Source organism: Condylura cristata, unplaced genomic scaffold (assembly GCF_000260355.1).
Source record: "Condylura cristata isolate star-nosed mole 26May11 unplaced genomic scaffold, ConCri1.0 scaffold00003, whole genome shotgun sequence".
NCBI classification, from domain to species: Eukaryota; Metazoa; Chordata; class Mammalia; order Eulipotyphla; family Talpidae; genus Condylura; species Condylura cristata.
Genome location: NW_004567104.1, coordinates 10888831 through 10907061, shown reverse-complemented (window position 1 = coordinate 10907061; position 18231 = coordinate 10888831). Strand labels below are relative to the sequence as shown.

At 35.8% G+C, this 18231-nt stretch overlaps 1 protein-coding gene across 1 annotated transcript in view; it reads left to right on the top strand.

Moving 5' to 3' along the window:
* The window catches only part of SPATA16 (spermatogenesis associated 16), a 203743-nt gene that overhangs the window by 154728 nt on the left and 30784 nt on the right, over window positions 1–18231 (top strand). Inside the window, exons 6-7 of the mRNA XM_012731859.1 lie at window positions 12827–12973; window positions 14008–14120. Of these exons, the coding sequence (XP_012587313.1) occupies window positions 12827–12973; window positions 14008–14120 (260 nt within the window). The remainder of the gene's footprint in view (window positions 1–12826; window positions 12974–14007; window positions 14121–18231) is intronic.

Below are 18231 nucleotides of genomic sequence, written 5' to 3'. Positions count from 1 at the left end.
ATCGAACTCATGCGGAAGCGGCTTCAGATTCTCAGTGCTGTGCTTTAACCCGCTGCGCCACCAGGGAGGGCCCAAAATAAGAGTTTTAATTAAAAAAAAAAAAGATCATAAGTCATATAGTATGTATGTACAATCATAGTGTATATGTACAAATTTCTGTATGAGGTATGGTGCCCTACCCTTCCTTCATAGCTCCCTACCAGTACCACTCCCCTTCGTTTTTTCTTATAGACTATTTGTCTTATAGTCTAAATATTTAGTTAATCTATGTATTTGTTTTCTCTATGTATCAGATATGAATCAAATTGTAGGGTGCTTATTTCTCTCTCTCCTGCCACTTTTACTAAGTATAATACCTTCTAAATCCATCTATTTTCTAAGTGGCAGGATTTAATCTTTTTTAGGGCTGTGTATCGCTCCATTAAGTTTGTGTGTGTGTGTGTGTGTGTGTGTGTGTATTCTATTTTCCTTTTCCATTTGTCAGTTGATAGGTGTTCCTTTTTTTCCCAGCTCTTGCCCATTGTAAATAATACTGCAATAAACAGTATGGGGGGGGGAATAATTTTTTTTCCACTTGGATAAATATTCAAAAATTAAATATCTCAGATTTCTATTTTTATTTTTATTTTTGTTTGTAAGAGGAATCTCCATACTGCTTTCCATAATAGTTGTTCCAATTTACATCCCATCAATAGTGTAAAAGAAATCCCTTCTCTTCACATTCTGACTAACAATGCTGTTTCTTATCATTTGGATAATAGCCATTTTAACAGATGTAAGGTGATATCTCATTATTTTTATTGGCACTTCCCTATTGATAATTAATGATAAACTTTTCCTTTTTTTAACATTTATTTATTTGTGCATATAGAACTGGGGTACAGGCCAGAGGTGCAGGGTGGTGAGAGGATTCACCAGAGACAGAGTGGAGAGAAAAACAGGAGGATTGACAAAGTACACTGCTGAGGGGAGGAGTGGGCAGGACAGGAGAGATCTGCCACACCATGTGAGTCACCTCCAGGGCTGGGAATCAAACGTGCACTGAGGTGGCTGCAGCTAACTTGCACTGTTGAGTCCCAACCCATTGCGCCACCAGGGAGAGCCCTCTAATAAATTTTTCACGTGCCCATTTTCTACTTGTATGTCTTCTTTAGAGAGGGGTCTATTTCATGCTCTTCCATTTTTTATTTTTATTAAAAATGTATTTATTTATTCATACAGAACTGTGGTACAGGCCAGAGATGTGGGGGACAGTGAGCAGCTTCACCAGAGACAGAAAATACACTGCTGAGGGGAGTGCTGCAGGCAGGTCAGAAGAGGTCTGTGCCACGTGGGTCATGTCCCTGTCCGAGGATCAAACTTATGCCTAATTGGCTGCTGATAGCTTCACAGTGCTGCACTTTAACCCTTTGAGCCACCAGGGAAGGCCCTTTGACAATTTTTTAAAACATTTGTTGCTTGTTGAGTTTTATTCGTAATATTCTCAACGATCATTTGTATTTTTGTAGTCTCTGTTGTAAACATTCCTCTATATGTTTATTTGTGTCTCTGAGTCTGGCTAAACATTGGTTTCTTTTGTTAATGTTTTTAAAAATTCAGCTCTTGGTTTCTTTTTTAAAATTCAGCTATTGGTTTTGTTGATGTTTTGAGTTGTCTTTTTTTTTGAGTTGAGTTTTTTTTTTTTTAGTTGTCTTTTTTTAAATCTCTGTTAATTTCTCCTCTAATTTTTATCATTTCCTTTCTGCTACTAACTTTTGGCTTTGCTTTATTCTGATTCCTTCAGGTGGAAGTTTACAGTTTTAATTTGTGCTTTTTCTTGTTTCCTGAGGTAGGCTTGCATTACTATACATTTGCCTCTAAGTACTACTTTTGCTGCATCCCAGAAGTTCTTCATTGTCATTCATCTTCAGGTATTTTTTTATTTTTGATTTCTTCATTGACCCAACAGTTGTTTGGTAATATGTTGCTTATTCTCCACAATATGTGGTCCCCACTCCCCTCTCTTGTTGGTATGATGATCTTGAAATGTGCTCGATATACTTTCCAATCTTCATAAATTTATTGAGACTTGTTTTGTGTCTAGGATATAGTCTATCTTTGAGAACATTTAATGAACACTTGAAAATTAACATATTCTGTTGTTTTGAGGCTGAGTGTTCTGTAAATAGCTATTAAGCTCATATTGTCCAACTTTTCACTTAGGACCATTGGTGATACTCTGTCTGGATGATCTGTTAATTGCTATAAGTAAGGTGTCAAAGTTCCCTACCATTTTTATTGTGTTGTTGTCAATGTACCCCTTTAGGTTCATTAATATTTGTTTTATATATTCTGGTGCAATGATGTTTGATACATAAAAGTTAGTCACAGTTATAGCTTCCTTTTGGATTAATCCTTCTTCATTATACAATATAATCTTAGTATTTTGCTATTTTTTTTTGGAGATCTTTTATATAAGTGCAGTAATTCCAGTCTTTTTAAATGTTTCATTGACTTGGAATATCATTTTCCTATCACTCTCTTTGAGTGTATGTTTGTTTTTAATACCTTGCATGAATGTAAAATGCATGTGGTTGAATTTTGTCTTTCAATACATCTAGCCACTCTATGCCTTTGATTGGTTAGTCTATTTACATTTAGAGTGGTTATTGATATATGAAGGCTTGCTACTGCTATTTTTGTCTTTAATTTTGTGGTTCTAGCTATATATCTCCTTGTTCAATTTTTTTTTATTAAGATTGGAGATCTCTTGTATTTCTTCTAAGGAAAGTCTATTGTTGGTAAATTACCTACAACTTGTGTTTGCCTTGGAAGGTATTTATTGATGCCTCATATCTGAAAGAGTCTTGTATAACACAATATTCTTGACTGAGGGTTTTTATTTTTATGTACTTGTTTTTAAAGTTTTGATGATTTCCATAACTCTATAATTTTGGAAGGACAACTTCATGCCTCCATAGGTATTCATAGCTCACTCGTGCTCTGAATAAGCACTTGGGGCCATGGTTGACAAGTTTTGTTCTTTGATTATTTTGAATATGCCCTTCCACCCTTTCCTGTAGAGTTTCTGTTGAGAAATCTGATTAAGTATGATGGCAGTACCCATATAAGTTAACTGCATTTTTTCCCTCTAAATATCTTTAATATTCTTTCACTGTCTTAAATTCTTGATTCTTTCACTGGTTTCTGGTATATGGCTATTTGCATATAGGTAGTCAGGGGATTCAATTTCTTCCTCTGTATAGGATGTTTCCCATTGTTGCTTCTTTTCTCCTCATTTTCCTTCCCTTCTCTTTCTCCTCATTTTCTTGAAGACTCTTTTTCCTTATATTGCTTTCCCCTAATGTAGGCAGATATTTCTCAAAGTGTTTCTGCATTTTTTAACGTGTTTTCTCTCTCTTCATTTGAGTCATTTGTATGATACTATTTTCAAGCTCTTCCATTTGGCTTGTTCTGTTTCTGTAGTTTACTGCCTTGATATTGACCTTATGTCTTGGTTTCTTCATATCTAACTCTTCATTATTTTATTTAAAGCCTCATTTTTTATCTTCTGCTCATTAATTTTATTTCTCAGTTCATTGGTTTGATTTTCTGAATTTTGTTTCATCTGTTTGATTAGAATTTCTGAGTTTTCTTATATTGCTCTTTGAGTTTCTTTTCTATGGAAATTTTTATCTATCTGATAGGAATAAGCAATATTCCATTTTTGTGAGGTTGGATTCTAGAAAGCTGTTCTTTTTGTGATGTCATCTTCACTTGAGGTCTTGGGTATTATGTATGACACATACACAATACATGTGTTTTATATTTTATCTTTTTTTTCTATACTACTATAAGCCTCCCTCGTTTTTATTTTTTTAATCAGAATCAGTAACTTGGATAGCTTCTTTTACTTGTCCAGCAGGTGGCACTGTGACTTTATTTGACTTGACTTTATTGTTTGTCCTTGTTAGCTTTTATAGCTAATTAGCTGATACTAACAATTTCTTTGTTAGGACAGTGGAAGCATGACATGGAGAAGAACAGACACTATCACAAATGTTCTGGAAGAGAGGCGAGATCATGTTCCTGTAAATACAGATATTCCTCCTCATTTCGGTCCCAGATCTGATGCCCTGTAGTCTATCCCTGACAGTACTTGTCCTGAGTGAAGGAAGTGAAGTGATGTGATCTAGAAAACTTTCTCTTTTGACTCCTTTGCTAGAGTTCTAACCTGTATGGTGCACTCTCCACTCCTCATCCCAGGGCCCTGTCTCCTGTATCACCCAACCCAGACTACTCCTTCCATGTGTTCTCTCCATCAACCTTTTGTCCATTGATAAAGGAATCTCCTCAGGGTGTCCACTAATACAATCTGTTTTGAAGTACAAAGTGTGCTTCAGTCTCCCCCCACACTGTGAGATTCTATCACTAGTGACTCTTTCTGGGTAATCGTTAGTTGTTACCATTAGGAGAGATGCAAGCAACCTCTTTTATTAGCACATTTGTGAAAACATTTCCTTACACTCACAAAGATATACTCATAATTTTTTCCTCTTCTAAATGCATAGAGAACTCTGGATTCAGAATTGAGAGGAGAGGCAAATGGAGTAAAGTCATGGAAGGACTGATGAGGCTTGACCTTGGATCTTAGATCCTCCTGTGCAAAGCACTCCACACATTAGCCTTCTCAGATCTCCTGAAAGTCAGTCCAGATCTTTCAATATTACCTAGTCTTTGATAGATTCTGGAGGAGGTAATATCACCAAAATCTTGTTCACTCTTGGCACGTCATCAATAATTGCTTAGCTATTAACTAGAATCGACTCCTTTTGGTAATTCTTTTACCTCTCTTCTGATGTACTAGCAAGAGGGATCAGAGCCTAAGGCTCTTTTGGGTGGGATTCCTATTCATATTGTTCCTCTGTTTCATGTTTCACAATACCTTCTTCTAGAGACACAGTCCACATGGAGGCCAGGAGCAGTCCACTTACACTTGGGTAATGGTAGTTTGCTCTTTTAGCTTCCAATACTTATATCTTTCATTGTTATTTCAGATCTTATTACTTTGACCTGAATTTCCAGTGTTCTAGATAATAATGGCATTAGTCAAGTATCCTTTTCTGTGAAATATAGAACCTAACCAAAAGTTAAAGGGTAATTATTATGCTATAGATCCAAAATAAAAATTACACTAAACACTTCTTATTTCATCACTATTGTATATTCAAGCCTATCAATAATAATATCATTATATAATAATAGTATCACAAATATATATTCCATGTTCTACCTTTATGCTAGCTGTAAAAATTAATAATTCCTACACTTCAAACTAGTATGTCCCTTTTCTAAATTGAAGTACAGTTGACTATATTATTTTAGGTGTAAAACAACACAACTAATTATATTTGTATATATTGTAAAATGATCCCCATAATTGTGTTTCTTAAAAATTCTTCCCAAATAGTTAACCTAAAGGGTTTATGACTATTTTAGATATAAGCTATAGTATCTTAAGAATTCCATATTAGTCCCTTCCTTGATGGCACAAGGGGTTAAAGGCACAGCACTATGAAGCTCTCCATGGCCACTGCAGCACCAATTCAATCCTCAGTCAGGGAGATGACCCACATGGTGCTGCAGACCCCTCCTGTCTCACCCACTGCTTCCCTCAGCAGTGTACTTTGTCAGTCTACCTGTTATGTTCCCCGCTGTGTCTCTGGTGAATCTTTTCACCACCCTTGCACCTCTGGCCTGTACCCAGTTATGTATGCATAAATAAATATTTTTAATTCCATATTATTGTAGATAAATATATAATCGTGATGAAATAAGAAGTCCTTAGTGTAATTTTTTATCTATAGCATAATAATTAACCTTTCACTTTGGTTAGAATCTATACCTCACAGAAAGTGACATTGGACTAATGCAATTGCTGTCTAGAGCACTGGAAATTCAGGTCCAAATAATAATATCTTAAATAACAATGAGAGATATAAATGGTGAATTACTAGCTAAAATGCTATATCAGAAATTTGAAGTCTGAATTGGTGACAAGACTAGCTCAGACTGTCTTCATATATTTTAAGCATTGAAGGACCAGGATGAAGCATGAAACACTTTGATTTATATATTTTAAATGTCCATAGGACTGCATTTAAGCACGGCTTGATCCAATAGCATCTTCACTGCTTTATTTTCTACAGTCAGATTTAGTCTTAAATTCTACCTGGTATTCAACTACCTGTATCATACCCTGGAGTGCTAGAATCTCAAGTCTAATAGCAGAGTACCCAAATGTTATTAAATATTTAAAGTCACACTATCCTGAGGAATAGCGAGTGCTTCTCCCACATAATTTCTAGGATGCACTCTCTTATTGGCCCAAATTATATTATAAACTTATAATTGAAGTTAAGAGGATTCCATCATTTTGGCTGAGTCAATTAGGTCTCGCTTTTAGAGTGGTTAGGAATTCAGGAAAGTTTCCAATAAGAGAAGAAGGAATGCGAGAAATCAGTTCCCATTTCAACCCTTAAAAAATGTGCAACGATAAGGCCATTTGGGGAGATTACTGCAAGTCAGTGTTATTTTCCTGATTTTAAATCTAATAAATATTTAAAGAAATAGCAATATCTTTAATTTTTTTACTGTCTCAAATTTACTTTGGTGGGAAGGCAGTTAAGCAATTTCTCGAGAATAACTGCAATACAGCTTATTAAACATAAAAGTTTGTAATCAATAAAAATTCCATGTGAGGTTGAAATTAACTGCATAAAAATCCATGAAGTTGCTTGTTTTTCAGTTACATATGCGGTAGTTGTGAGAGAAAACTTAAATATATACAAAGATTGGTTGTAGTGAAGTAGACTAGCACTCTGAAGTGAAAATTAAATCTCTTAGGAATGGAAAGCATTTTCTCCTCTTCAATCTATAACTCTAAAATTATAATGAAGGTCAAAGGGAAAGTATAACTTATTACACAAGGATTTGTTATAAATATATTTTTCTCATTCATTTTTACATGAAATGTAAAAATCAAAATATGCTATGTCTGTTTTCAAAAGTAGAAATTATTTTATTATTTCACTATTTATAGGGGAGGCAGTAATGATAACTGCAAAGTTGCTGCCTTTTGCTATTTTCTTGCTGATGTGAATTTGTGGATAATATCCAAGATAGAAGTAATGACATTAACAGGAATACAAGATAAAATTCAGAAAATGATTAAGAAGTAATGAAAACGTGTTGGCATTATGAAGGCACTGTAGAAGCTAGGGTCTGAAACTGATCAGTAAAAAGGAATCACATAAAACTAACATGGTCCCATCTCACACTGCACAATTGGAACCTTTAGAAATGAGATTTCGCTCTAACCCAAAAAGTCAGAACATTTTGTTAATGGACAAAAGGCAAAGAAATGACATAGATGCCAGATAATAGACAAGGAAATGAAATTTGGACAAAGATGATGATAGAACACTAACAAATTTGCATATTTCTAGAAAAGTTTTCAAATCTCTATGATCTTAAAAAAAAATTGTTTTGGGGGCTCTCCCAGGTGATGCAAACGGGTAAAAACTCTGCATTATGAAGCTCTATGAAGCCACTGCAGCACAAGTTCCACCCCCAGCCAGAGAGCTGACCCACATGGCATGGCAGACCCCTTCTGACCCTCCCCAGACCCTACCCTGGCTCCCCTCAGCAGTGTACTTTTATCAATCTTCCTGTTCTACTCCCCCACTCTGTCTCTGGTGAATCCTCTCACCCATCACACCTCTGGCCTGTACCCCAGTTCTATAAGCATAAATACATAGATCTTTTTTAAAAATTGTTTTGAAAAGTTCATTCACAATCAGTTAGCTGTGATTATGAGATGACCAACAAAAATTATTAATGATGATGACATCAATGTTTTGGACTTTACTTGTAAGTGCTCAGATTTTTTTATTTTACAGAAACATAACTTCACAGCAAATGAAAGTTATCCCCATTTATGGAAATTAATCTGCTGATCTGCAATCAGTAGTCCATATTTTTGCAGGTGCTTTTCTGCTACTGCTAACATTTCACTGAGTCAGACTCTATTATTAATCCAATTTCTTTGCGACTGAGTTCCAGTTTCCCAGAGAACAAATCATGGCAAGAGTAAAACCTGAATATGAAACTAATTTTACCATCTAGGCAAAGCTGTTCTGTTCACTTGAGCATCTACTGCACTGAGTTATCTGATATAGAACATCTTATCCATTCACCCTTTGTAAGTTGAGCAGAAATTCCTAAAGATGAGTAAAAGAAAAAAGACTGATTCTTTTCTAAGTTTAGAGGGCAGAAAAATAAATCATATACCATAAACTCTGAACATTTCATTAGTTTTGATTTGCTAAGGTCCTATTCTTATTTGAACAATTAAAATTCAGAGTTTTCAAAATATTGTTTCAGATTCAAATATTGATTGAGCACCTATTCAGTGGTTGGGGTGTGACCCATAAATTAAAGATGGAATTTTTAAGGAGGTTAAAACTTGTTGGGGAGATAAGACACTCTCCCATTTAACCTGGAGTGAATGACATGGTTGTTCTTTACAAGTTTTTTGTTTGTTTGTTTGTTTGTTTGTTTTTTAAGATTTATTTATTTATTTATGCATACAGAACTGGGGTACAGGCCAGAGGTGCAGAGCCAGTGAGGGTCTTCACCAGAGACAGAATGGGGAATAGAACAGGCAGACTGACAAAAGTACACTGCTGAGGGGAGCAGCGGGGATTCAGGAGAGGTCTGCTGCCATGTGGGTCACCTCTGGGACATGGATCAAACTCATGCCAAAGTGGCTTTAGCTTCTTAGTGCTGTGCTTTAACCCACTGCACCACCAGGGAGGGTCCATTCTTTACAAGTTTTAAAGTGGGGATTAAAATATTCAGGAACTCGGGCCCTCCCTGGTGGCACAGTGGGTTAAAGCACTGCACTGAGAAGCTAAAGCCACTTCAGCATGAGTTCGATTCCCGCCTGCCCCGGAGGTGACCACAGGGCGAGGCAGATCTCTCCTGACCCGCCCGCTGCTCCCCTCAGCAGTGTACTTCGTCTATCTGCCTGTTCTGCTCCCCGCTCTGTACCTGGTGAATCCTCTCACCTTCCACATCTCTGCCTGTACCCCAGTTCTGTATGAATAAATAAATAAATCTTTAAAAAAAATATTCAGGAACTCCTTTATGGATAAGACAGGACTCAGACATATCTAGAAGGACAGTAGAAGTCTTATTAAAGAAAAATAGGTAAACAAAGTGGATTTTCTGTGGGGAAAATCAGTAACAACACTTAAGAGGCAAGATAAGCACAGGTTGTTGCATAATGCAATTGGCTAAGCTGATGATAAAGATTTATACTGCAGAAAACATAAAAATAAGGTATAAACCTTGTGAAAAAGATACACACAATTGAGAGCCTTGAATACAGGGAAAAGTCTAAGGCAGTGCACAAGAGCTATCCATTGAGTGCTAGTGTGAAAATATGCTTGCATGAAATGACACTGGTGGCAAAGAGACCTTTTCTATAACCTAGATCTCATATGTGATCAGAAATTGGACCAGGATAGTAGTGATAATCATATAAATAAAGGAGTTAATATGAGTTGTATGACAATGGGCAGATTTCATTAGTTTTTGAGACTCACTAAATGTCAGGGAATGAGAAGAAAGTAAAGCAAACAATGGCTTTGAAATCTTAAGCCAGAATAATTGAGTGAATAAAAGCTATTTTATAATGCATTGGTGAAAAACCAGAAAGTGGGATGTTGTGGAGATTATAAAAATCATTTTTGAAAAACATGTTGTTGTATTTGAGATAACTTTCCAAATAGCAGTGTCCCAGTGGGCCTTTGGAAGTGGTGTGTTTGAATTATGTGAAAACTTTCAGAGAGACTATAGCATTGACCCCAACCTTTTGGTTAGAAGTAGTTGTTAAAGCCACAACCATCACCTTCCCAAGAGTGTAGGTGTGAAGAACGTATCGGTGAACCAGGCAGCTGAATGAAAAGCAGGAGAAAAAAAGAGAGGAAAGGGAGCCAGTGAGTGAGCATGAGGAGAGAGGACAGACACAGGGAGAGAGAGAGAGAAAAGATTGACAGAGAAATGAGAGGACACTGTCCCTGAAAGTAAGGGTCACAGAAATGATGGTCAAAGAGTATGAACAAATTGAGGACCTCCAAACTGGACTATACTCTGGCATTCTGAGGTATAATAAATAATTTGTGTTACAGAGCAAATATTAACCTCTTTAGCTGAGAGACATCCTTAATTGGGGGGTAGGGGGGTGAGAGGGTAGAGGGGGAATGAAAATATGTTTCTCAAGAAGCTTACTCTACATAATATATTTTTAATATTCTTTTTAAAATCATCCACTTGCCTAATGATAAAATGTGGAATCCAGGCATACTTGCAAGCCACTTTTTTAATAGTAAATATGACCATAGTCATCTCTATTTCATCCCCCACTGTGATAAACTGTAAAGGAATAAATTAAGGGTCTGATTTCTTCTAAGTTTTCATCTGACATGACAGGAGCCAAGAAGACATTTTTAATCAATTCAACTTTCCTACCAAAGGACAACATAATCTGGTTAACTTTCACAGCCATCAGAGGCACAGGGCTTTTCGGACGTAAGTAGAGGTTTATGAGCATAAAATTGAGAACAATTAGCACTCAAATTAATGTTACATGAGATTCAACATCTGGTGAGTGTGGCGTCATTTTGGGTCATAGACCACCTGCTAGACTAAATGCTCATACAACTGCAATTCACTCTGCATACAAATGGGATGAAATGACACTAAAAAAATTTTTTTAAATATAAGTGTATGTAGGTAGGGGGCTCTCCGATTTAAAATTTTCAACTAGAAGTTAATCATAAATTGACCACTCAGAGGATGAAGCATATGAATAAAAGGAACAAAACAGTAGTTTGGGAAGCATATTTTGTAAAAAGTAAACTATAGTTCTGCCACAATTTCTTCTACAAGATATAATCACTACCACTGTTAGTCGGTCCCTTCTTTTTTCCAACAAACATTTAAGAACAAGAAGAGATCAACCTCTCAAAGTCTTTATATTACTTATATAATAGAGCACTCAGAGATCTGACTGCTTCTGGCAATAGAACTGTACCCGAAAATACCAAATCACAAGCTGCCTTCTGCAGCCTACACAAACACACACCCATGCATAGCACTCCCTAATCAAATCTAAATTCCAGAACTCTGGGGCCTCCATGATCACTCTGCTGTGGGCCTTAAGGTCTTGGAGATATCCAGCAGGGAAGACTTTCTGAGCCAGAAACAAGTGCTGTTGAGTGGTTTCAGGTTAACTGAGACCCAGTGACTTCTATATCAGCAAGCTAGATATATACACTGAGCCTGTGTGATCTGGGCAGGCAAACACCTACCTACACCTATTCTGGGGGCCTCTGGACAACCAGACATACCTAGAAAATGAAGTACCTCCCCTTAGGACTGACCCAGAAATCACTGCCAGAATGGCCAGGAGGCTGTGCACCTTCTAGCTAGGGAGGAATATCAAAGGGCACATAGCCAGGGATCAACTGTAATTTTATCTCCTTTAAATATTGAACTTCTCAGTGAATTTTAGTTTGAACAAAGGATTCTGAAGCTAAAAGGCAGGGAGGTAGAGAAAGGATGGATAAAAATTATTCTGATTTACTGTGTCTATTATTTTTTAAAGAAATATTACAGATAAATAGTGAGGTTATATTTGAATGATTATCATTTCAGTTCTGATTCTACATTAAAAATTGACCTTTAACTAACTCGTAATTCAAGGATATTTGGAATTTCATCTTTTTCCTTTCCTGGCAGTGTTAAGTAGGGAGGGCTCATTAAATCCTCTGTTCATCATTCTTCATTTGAGAAGTCTATTATAATAAACCAAAGCGTTTTTACTCAGAATGGAAATGAATCAAATGAGTCTGCCTCCAAGACTCTACAGCTGACATTTGTTCCTATCCCAAAAGTAATCCAGAGCCACATAAGCCTAAAGCAGAGTGCAGTAGTTAGGCCTGTGGATCCTGGAGTCTTACTACCTGGTTGTAAATGCTGCATTGTCCATGTGTCAGCTACGTTCTCCCTCAAGTCACTTCCTATTTGTGTCCCTCAATTTCCTGTACATAAAATGGGAACAGTTTTGTAAAGTGACAATGAGGATATATAAATTCATTGGACACAAAATACTTAGAACAGGGGATAGTAGAAAATAGTACTTGTAAATATTAGCTCTGATGGTCATCAAGAACTGAGTGTTTCAGAACCATTTCATGACACTTGAATTACTTCAAAAATCCTTCTACATCTATAGGAGAGATGGCAACATTTACTTGATATTTTTCTCCTTCCTGCCATATAACATTGTTTCTTTAAATCTTACTCTAGGAACAAAAAGTCAAATTCCCTTGAAAAGAGTCACATAGAAGAATATTGACCCTGTGATCTGGCCCTGAATTTTGTATTTTGAACCCTGGAAAAGAGAATACATCTTTGAACCATATTTCATTACTATTTTTATATGTTTATATAAATATACAAATATATATTTGCATGTAAATATGTTTAAAATATGAAAATATATTTGTATATGTATATTGTATATATGTATACATTATTAAGAAAAGTATGGTGAAACATTATTTTGATTTGACATTTTATTGCATATCCTTTTAATTTTGTATCTTAGTGCTTGTATTTATCATTTTTTTCAAGTACAATTCTTGAAAACTAGGGGGAAAACCCAAAGTCAATAAAATTATAATGTAATTTTCAGTTCTCCTTCTGTCTTTTTCAGATCTTCAAGGGCTCCATTTGTTGCCTCAAACAGTTAACTGGTCATCTTTTCCAACCCAACAATATCTCTTAACTCTTGGGTTCAAAAACAAAGAAGATGGGAAGTTTTTAGAAAAAGTGTCAAGTCGGAAGCTGCCAACCTTTACAGGTAAATCACCTAGACCTATTATTATTGTTCAGCACTGTTATAAAAGGAAGAAATTGTATGTTATTTTTCAAGTCTCCTTTATCACAAACCCTAGCAGAGATTCACTAGGTATAAAAAGCACCTTCCAATCTTCTCCATTGTGTAGTTGACAGTATCTGGAATTCTTGTTCTGGGAAAGTTTCCTATGTGGCTAAACATATCCCTAGAGTGGCCATCTCCTCAATCCAACTGGCTCACCCCAAGAACACTATCACCAATATCTAATCCAGAGCTCTCAAAAAATATAAGCTTTGCCACCATCAGTTAGCAAACATAAAAGTATGCAACAAAATTGTTCAGTGAAATAAAAATGACAATAACTTCAAGTCACTTTTATTATCTGCTACTGTACTAATATTAACTGTTCCATTCTTTTCTGTCTGTGGTTTATCAAGAACTTAGACTTCCTGAACAGTATAGTTAAATGCTATTCAATAATTCCATTTGAAACTTTCAAGAAAAAAAAAATCACAAGGAGTTGAAATCTCAATCATCTAGGTTGAATTCACAACCAGATTGAATGTATTCCTTCAGCTCTACCCACATAATTAAGGATTTGTGTTTTGTCTGGCACTCTATCCTCTGAGGCTTATCTCAGCTCTGAGCCACATTCAGAGTCAATGGTACCCACACACTTGAATAATACCTGGGAGAAACAAGACAAGAATCAGCCACATTTATGACAACATTTTTTCACAACTCAGGAAAAACATAGTCTTCAGAGAGAAAAGAATTGTTGTAGGCTGTCTTTTAGATCTCTCCATCAAGAAGCACAACAAAATTAATAAAAGGTAGCCTCTAAAGGGCAATGTCTCCCTTGCCTTTCTCACAGATCTTTCATTGTTATACATATGGTATAAGGATGGGACTAGTTCCTATATATAATATTTCAAATCTATTATCACTGAGATAACTGTTTATAGCTTGCTAAGGAAAGCATTTTGAAATGGAAATCTGGGGAAAATAGCGTAACAGTTTATTGTTCCAATTTTTAGAACACAAAACGCCCTTCGGTGTGCTAACCAGAGAAGACACAGTGAGACACATGGAGACAATGGGGAAGCGAATTTTGCCAATATTGGATTTTATTAGATGCACCCAATTAAATGTAGGTATATGAGTATTTTCTGGTTGTCTAATATCCAAATAGCAAACAATTCTAGAAATATGGAAAGTTAAATGTGCAAATATTGCAAGTATTGGAAGATTTTAGAAGCATTCACAGTAAACCTCATTTGCAAAGTCAAGCAAAGTTTAACTAATGATTTTATTCCTTTTATATTTTAAAACATATCACAATGGTATGCTTTGCAATTTTCAACTTTTATTAGGCTAGTATCTCTCTTAAAATATCTCCTCTATTCACCTTTCTAATATCTATTTCAAGGTTGCACTGAATTTCTCATTTCAAATCAATAGAAAAATTTTAGCAAAGGTAGTGTTTTCCCTATTTCATATATTGGACTAAGCATATACCCATCTAGTTACCTAATCAAGAATTAAGAGCTTTCTAAGCCAGGGTCTCCATATCACACTAATAAATTAGATGTTACTCAAACATTGATAATTGATATTTGTATACCCTTAAAATAAGTTCTATAATTCTTTTCTCTGATCCAGGGAAAATGTTCCTATTTTTACTTTTCAGTCTTAAAAAAAAGTCTTTGTAAAAATAAAATGTATTTGTAAAAACAAGAACCATACAATTTTACAAATATGAACCATTGTACTGAAAGTATGTTGGGGGAATTTCTCTCGTTAACAAGCTATAAAGACTGCATATTTCCTTTTTCTAAATATTTTTCAAAAAGCCTGTAAGCTAGAAATTTTAAAGAAATTTTTGTGACTTTTGTATTACATCATTGATTTGATGTTCTTATCTTACAATAAGGGGGACCTAGGGGGTCATCACAAACAGCTATTTAACATCTGTTCAGCAGTTTATCTGCTCAATAACATTATTCAGCATTTTAAAAAAAGCTATAAAACCTGTAATCTATTTGCATGACTCATAATTCTATGCATTACCAATTACAAAAGCCCATTCATACTGATTTTCCTACCACATCACTCCCTTCTTCCCACAACTGTTTTCCACTCAGTTATCTCCCCTATATTTCTAATTAGTAAGATGTTCATTTCTGTCTTATTCATCTTGGGTTGTTATAACAAGATACCATAAACTGAATAACTTAGCAGAAATTTCTTTTCTTTCATTCTGGAAGCTGAAAGTCCAAGATCAGGTGTCAGTCTGATCAAGTTATCAGAAAGACCCTCTTGGTTTGCTTCTTTTCCTTTGTTCTCCCAATGAAGCGATCAAGCTCTGTTTTCTCTTCTTATAAGAGATAGCAAGTTAAAACAACCTCTACATCAAAGCAGACTAAAACAATGAAACAATAAGCTATAATTAAAACCAATAAAGGAAAAGCAACAACGGAAATTCTAAAATGTATACTTTACAAGGTGGATTATGTGCTTTTAGTTAGATTATGTGCTTCAACATGGATTATGTCCTTTTAGTTTCACAACAACTCTGTGAGATAGCAGGACTCTTTACAGAGTCCTATAATATAACATTATCCTACCATAAAGACCTCACCGCATCAAACCCTGTAATTATCATATAAGCTGCTCTAGCCTCATGACTACCTCCCAAAGTCTCCTTCCCCAAAAATCATCGCATCAAGGGTTAGGATTTCAGCATATGAATTTTGTGTGGACACAAGGATTAAGATTATGTTAATTGCATTGGTTCTGCTACAAATTTGGGGTGCTATTCTCCAATTCACCTTCTATGAAATAGCTGCCCAAACAGCTGCAAACCTTCATCAACTTCCCATCCCAATTAGACCCCACCCACATCACTGTTTTCTTTGTTCACACTGTAGAAACAGTGGCAACTTTCTTAACACGAACTGCTGTTGAGTGTCATTCAGTTATCTCATCCACACATGCTTAGCCCAGTACAGTCAGTATGCTGAAGTTTTAGAGGTGATCTGCCTGTGCCCAATCTCTTTTGGGATGGTAACTATCTTGCCTTCTTAATTGTTAAAAAACTGACCCTTTCATCTGTTACTAGCTTAGTTCTCACTGTTCTGTGAATGCAGGTTGGGCCTGTCTCAGAACTAAGAACTTTGGAGGGGTTTTTTAACTCATTTTCTTCTCACCTTTCAAAAGGCACTCTGGCCACTTAGAAAACTGTAAAAGCATGATCTTTATGTGTCTATTAAAAATACTTAAAAAGCATCATTAACAAGATTAACATCTAATTAATTACTCAATTTTCTTTAGTGTGAGTCAGTACCACTTTACTAATGGCAAGGAACTTCATCAATCTTTGTTTGCTTCTATGAGAATTAGTAGAATTGAAGCATCAAAGAGGTTTAATACAATTGAGACAAGTGAGTCTGAGAGTACACACAGACCACAAGTACATGCAAATATTTGTTTCTTGGTTTCTTATCATATGCCCAAACACAGCTTCATAAAGCTGCACAGAATAAAATTAGCACAAAGATAACCTAGCTTAATGAAGCAAGTAATGAGTTGCTAAGTGGAAATTATTCCTACATGGTACCATTAACTGTAACCCAGGTAGCCCTCTATAGTGTCTTTAAGATCCTCTGAGGTATGTTTTTACTTTTCAAACATCAAATGCCATCAACTTGAAAGTTTAGGCATTGTCCTTAGCAGTTGTTACCCAGTTTTTTTTTTTTTTTTTTTTTTGTCCTTAGCAGTTGTTACCCAGCTTTTTGACACCTGTAAATGATGACTTTTGTCCAGGACTGTGCTCTGGCTATGTAACCAGAGGGCAAGTCACTTAACATTCCAGTTGTCTTCCACATTTATCGGTTGATATCTGCCAGGGCCACTTCACAGAGCTGTTGTGAAACTAAAACCACATACTCCATTTTGAAGCATTTTGTAAAGTATACATTTTAGGACTTCAGTTGTTGCTTTTCATTTATTGGTTTTAATTATTGTTTATTGTTGGTTTCATTGGTTTTAGTCTGCTTTGACATAAACATTGTTTTGACTTGCGATAGACCTCTCTTTATCTTGATACAAACAGTACAACTTTGAGCACACATATTCTAAAATGAAGATTGTGCGAGTGGCCTGTGTCTTTGGAATGTGCCCAGTGTCACAAAGACAGGATTAGAGAGGCATCTCCTCCAGCAGTGGAGCTGATCTACTGACCATAATAGGACTTCCTCAAGAACATGAATTTTCACATTTTTGCCATGAGGTGGAAAAAGTTGAAGGAAAAAGGGATATTCCTTGTATCGGGGAGCGTCTTTGTCTCAGGCAATAAGTCTCCTTATATTCTGACATCAGTTTCCATCTCTTTACAGACTCCTTTGCTGGGCACACATGGGCAAACAAGAATAACTGTGCCCTTTAAGAGTTAGAATCTAAATTATTCTATTATGTTCCTACATGATGGTTTTCTAATCCCACTGAACATCAACCTACTTCATCCCTCAGTAGCTCTGTTCTAATGTTATTTTTCCTTTTCTGAACCTTTGTTCTAATTATTTCACATTCATCTGGATGCCATTGTGCCTTTCCATTCATTAATTTTAGGGGCGGCTGTCAGTAGCAAACCTTATGTACTGTGCTTTCTGGACTAAATGTTAAAGAGTTAAAATAATAACATCTCTTACCATGCATGAAGCTTCGTTCACAGACTGACTTGCCAAAAAATGACCTAACTAACCATGATTTTAATACTTCATTAATTTTACTTTTAACTTCTTCCAAGTGAAGCATAAAAATTGTTTACATAGGCGCATTTGAAGTGAACAATAATAGGTGTTTCCTACCCTTTATTTTTTGCAATTATTGTTTCTATATGTTATGCCAAATGGAAATATCTTTCAAATACCTTTTTCAGCAGTATGTTACAGTTTCACCTGTTTGCTAAACATCTACCCCAGCCTGCCATTCTCTGACTGAGGCCTTCATTTTGAACTTGCTATTTACCTAAGCTTCATTGTACCTGTGTGAAGCTTTAGCTTCCACCTTAGCCACTTTATTATCCTCTCTCCAGCAGCTCAGGAATCTTTTGATCACTCCTGAAGTCTCACTGAGACTTAGCCCTACCTAGCATTCGATGTTTAAACAACTCATTCATTTTTCATCATTTCCTTTATTTTCCAAAAGCAACAGCATTAACACATACCTGCTGGCAACCAAAAAAAAAAAAAAGAAAGAAA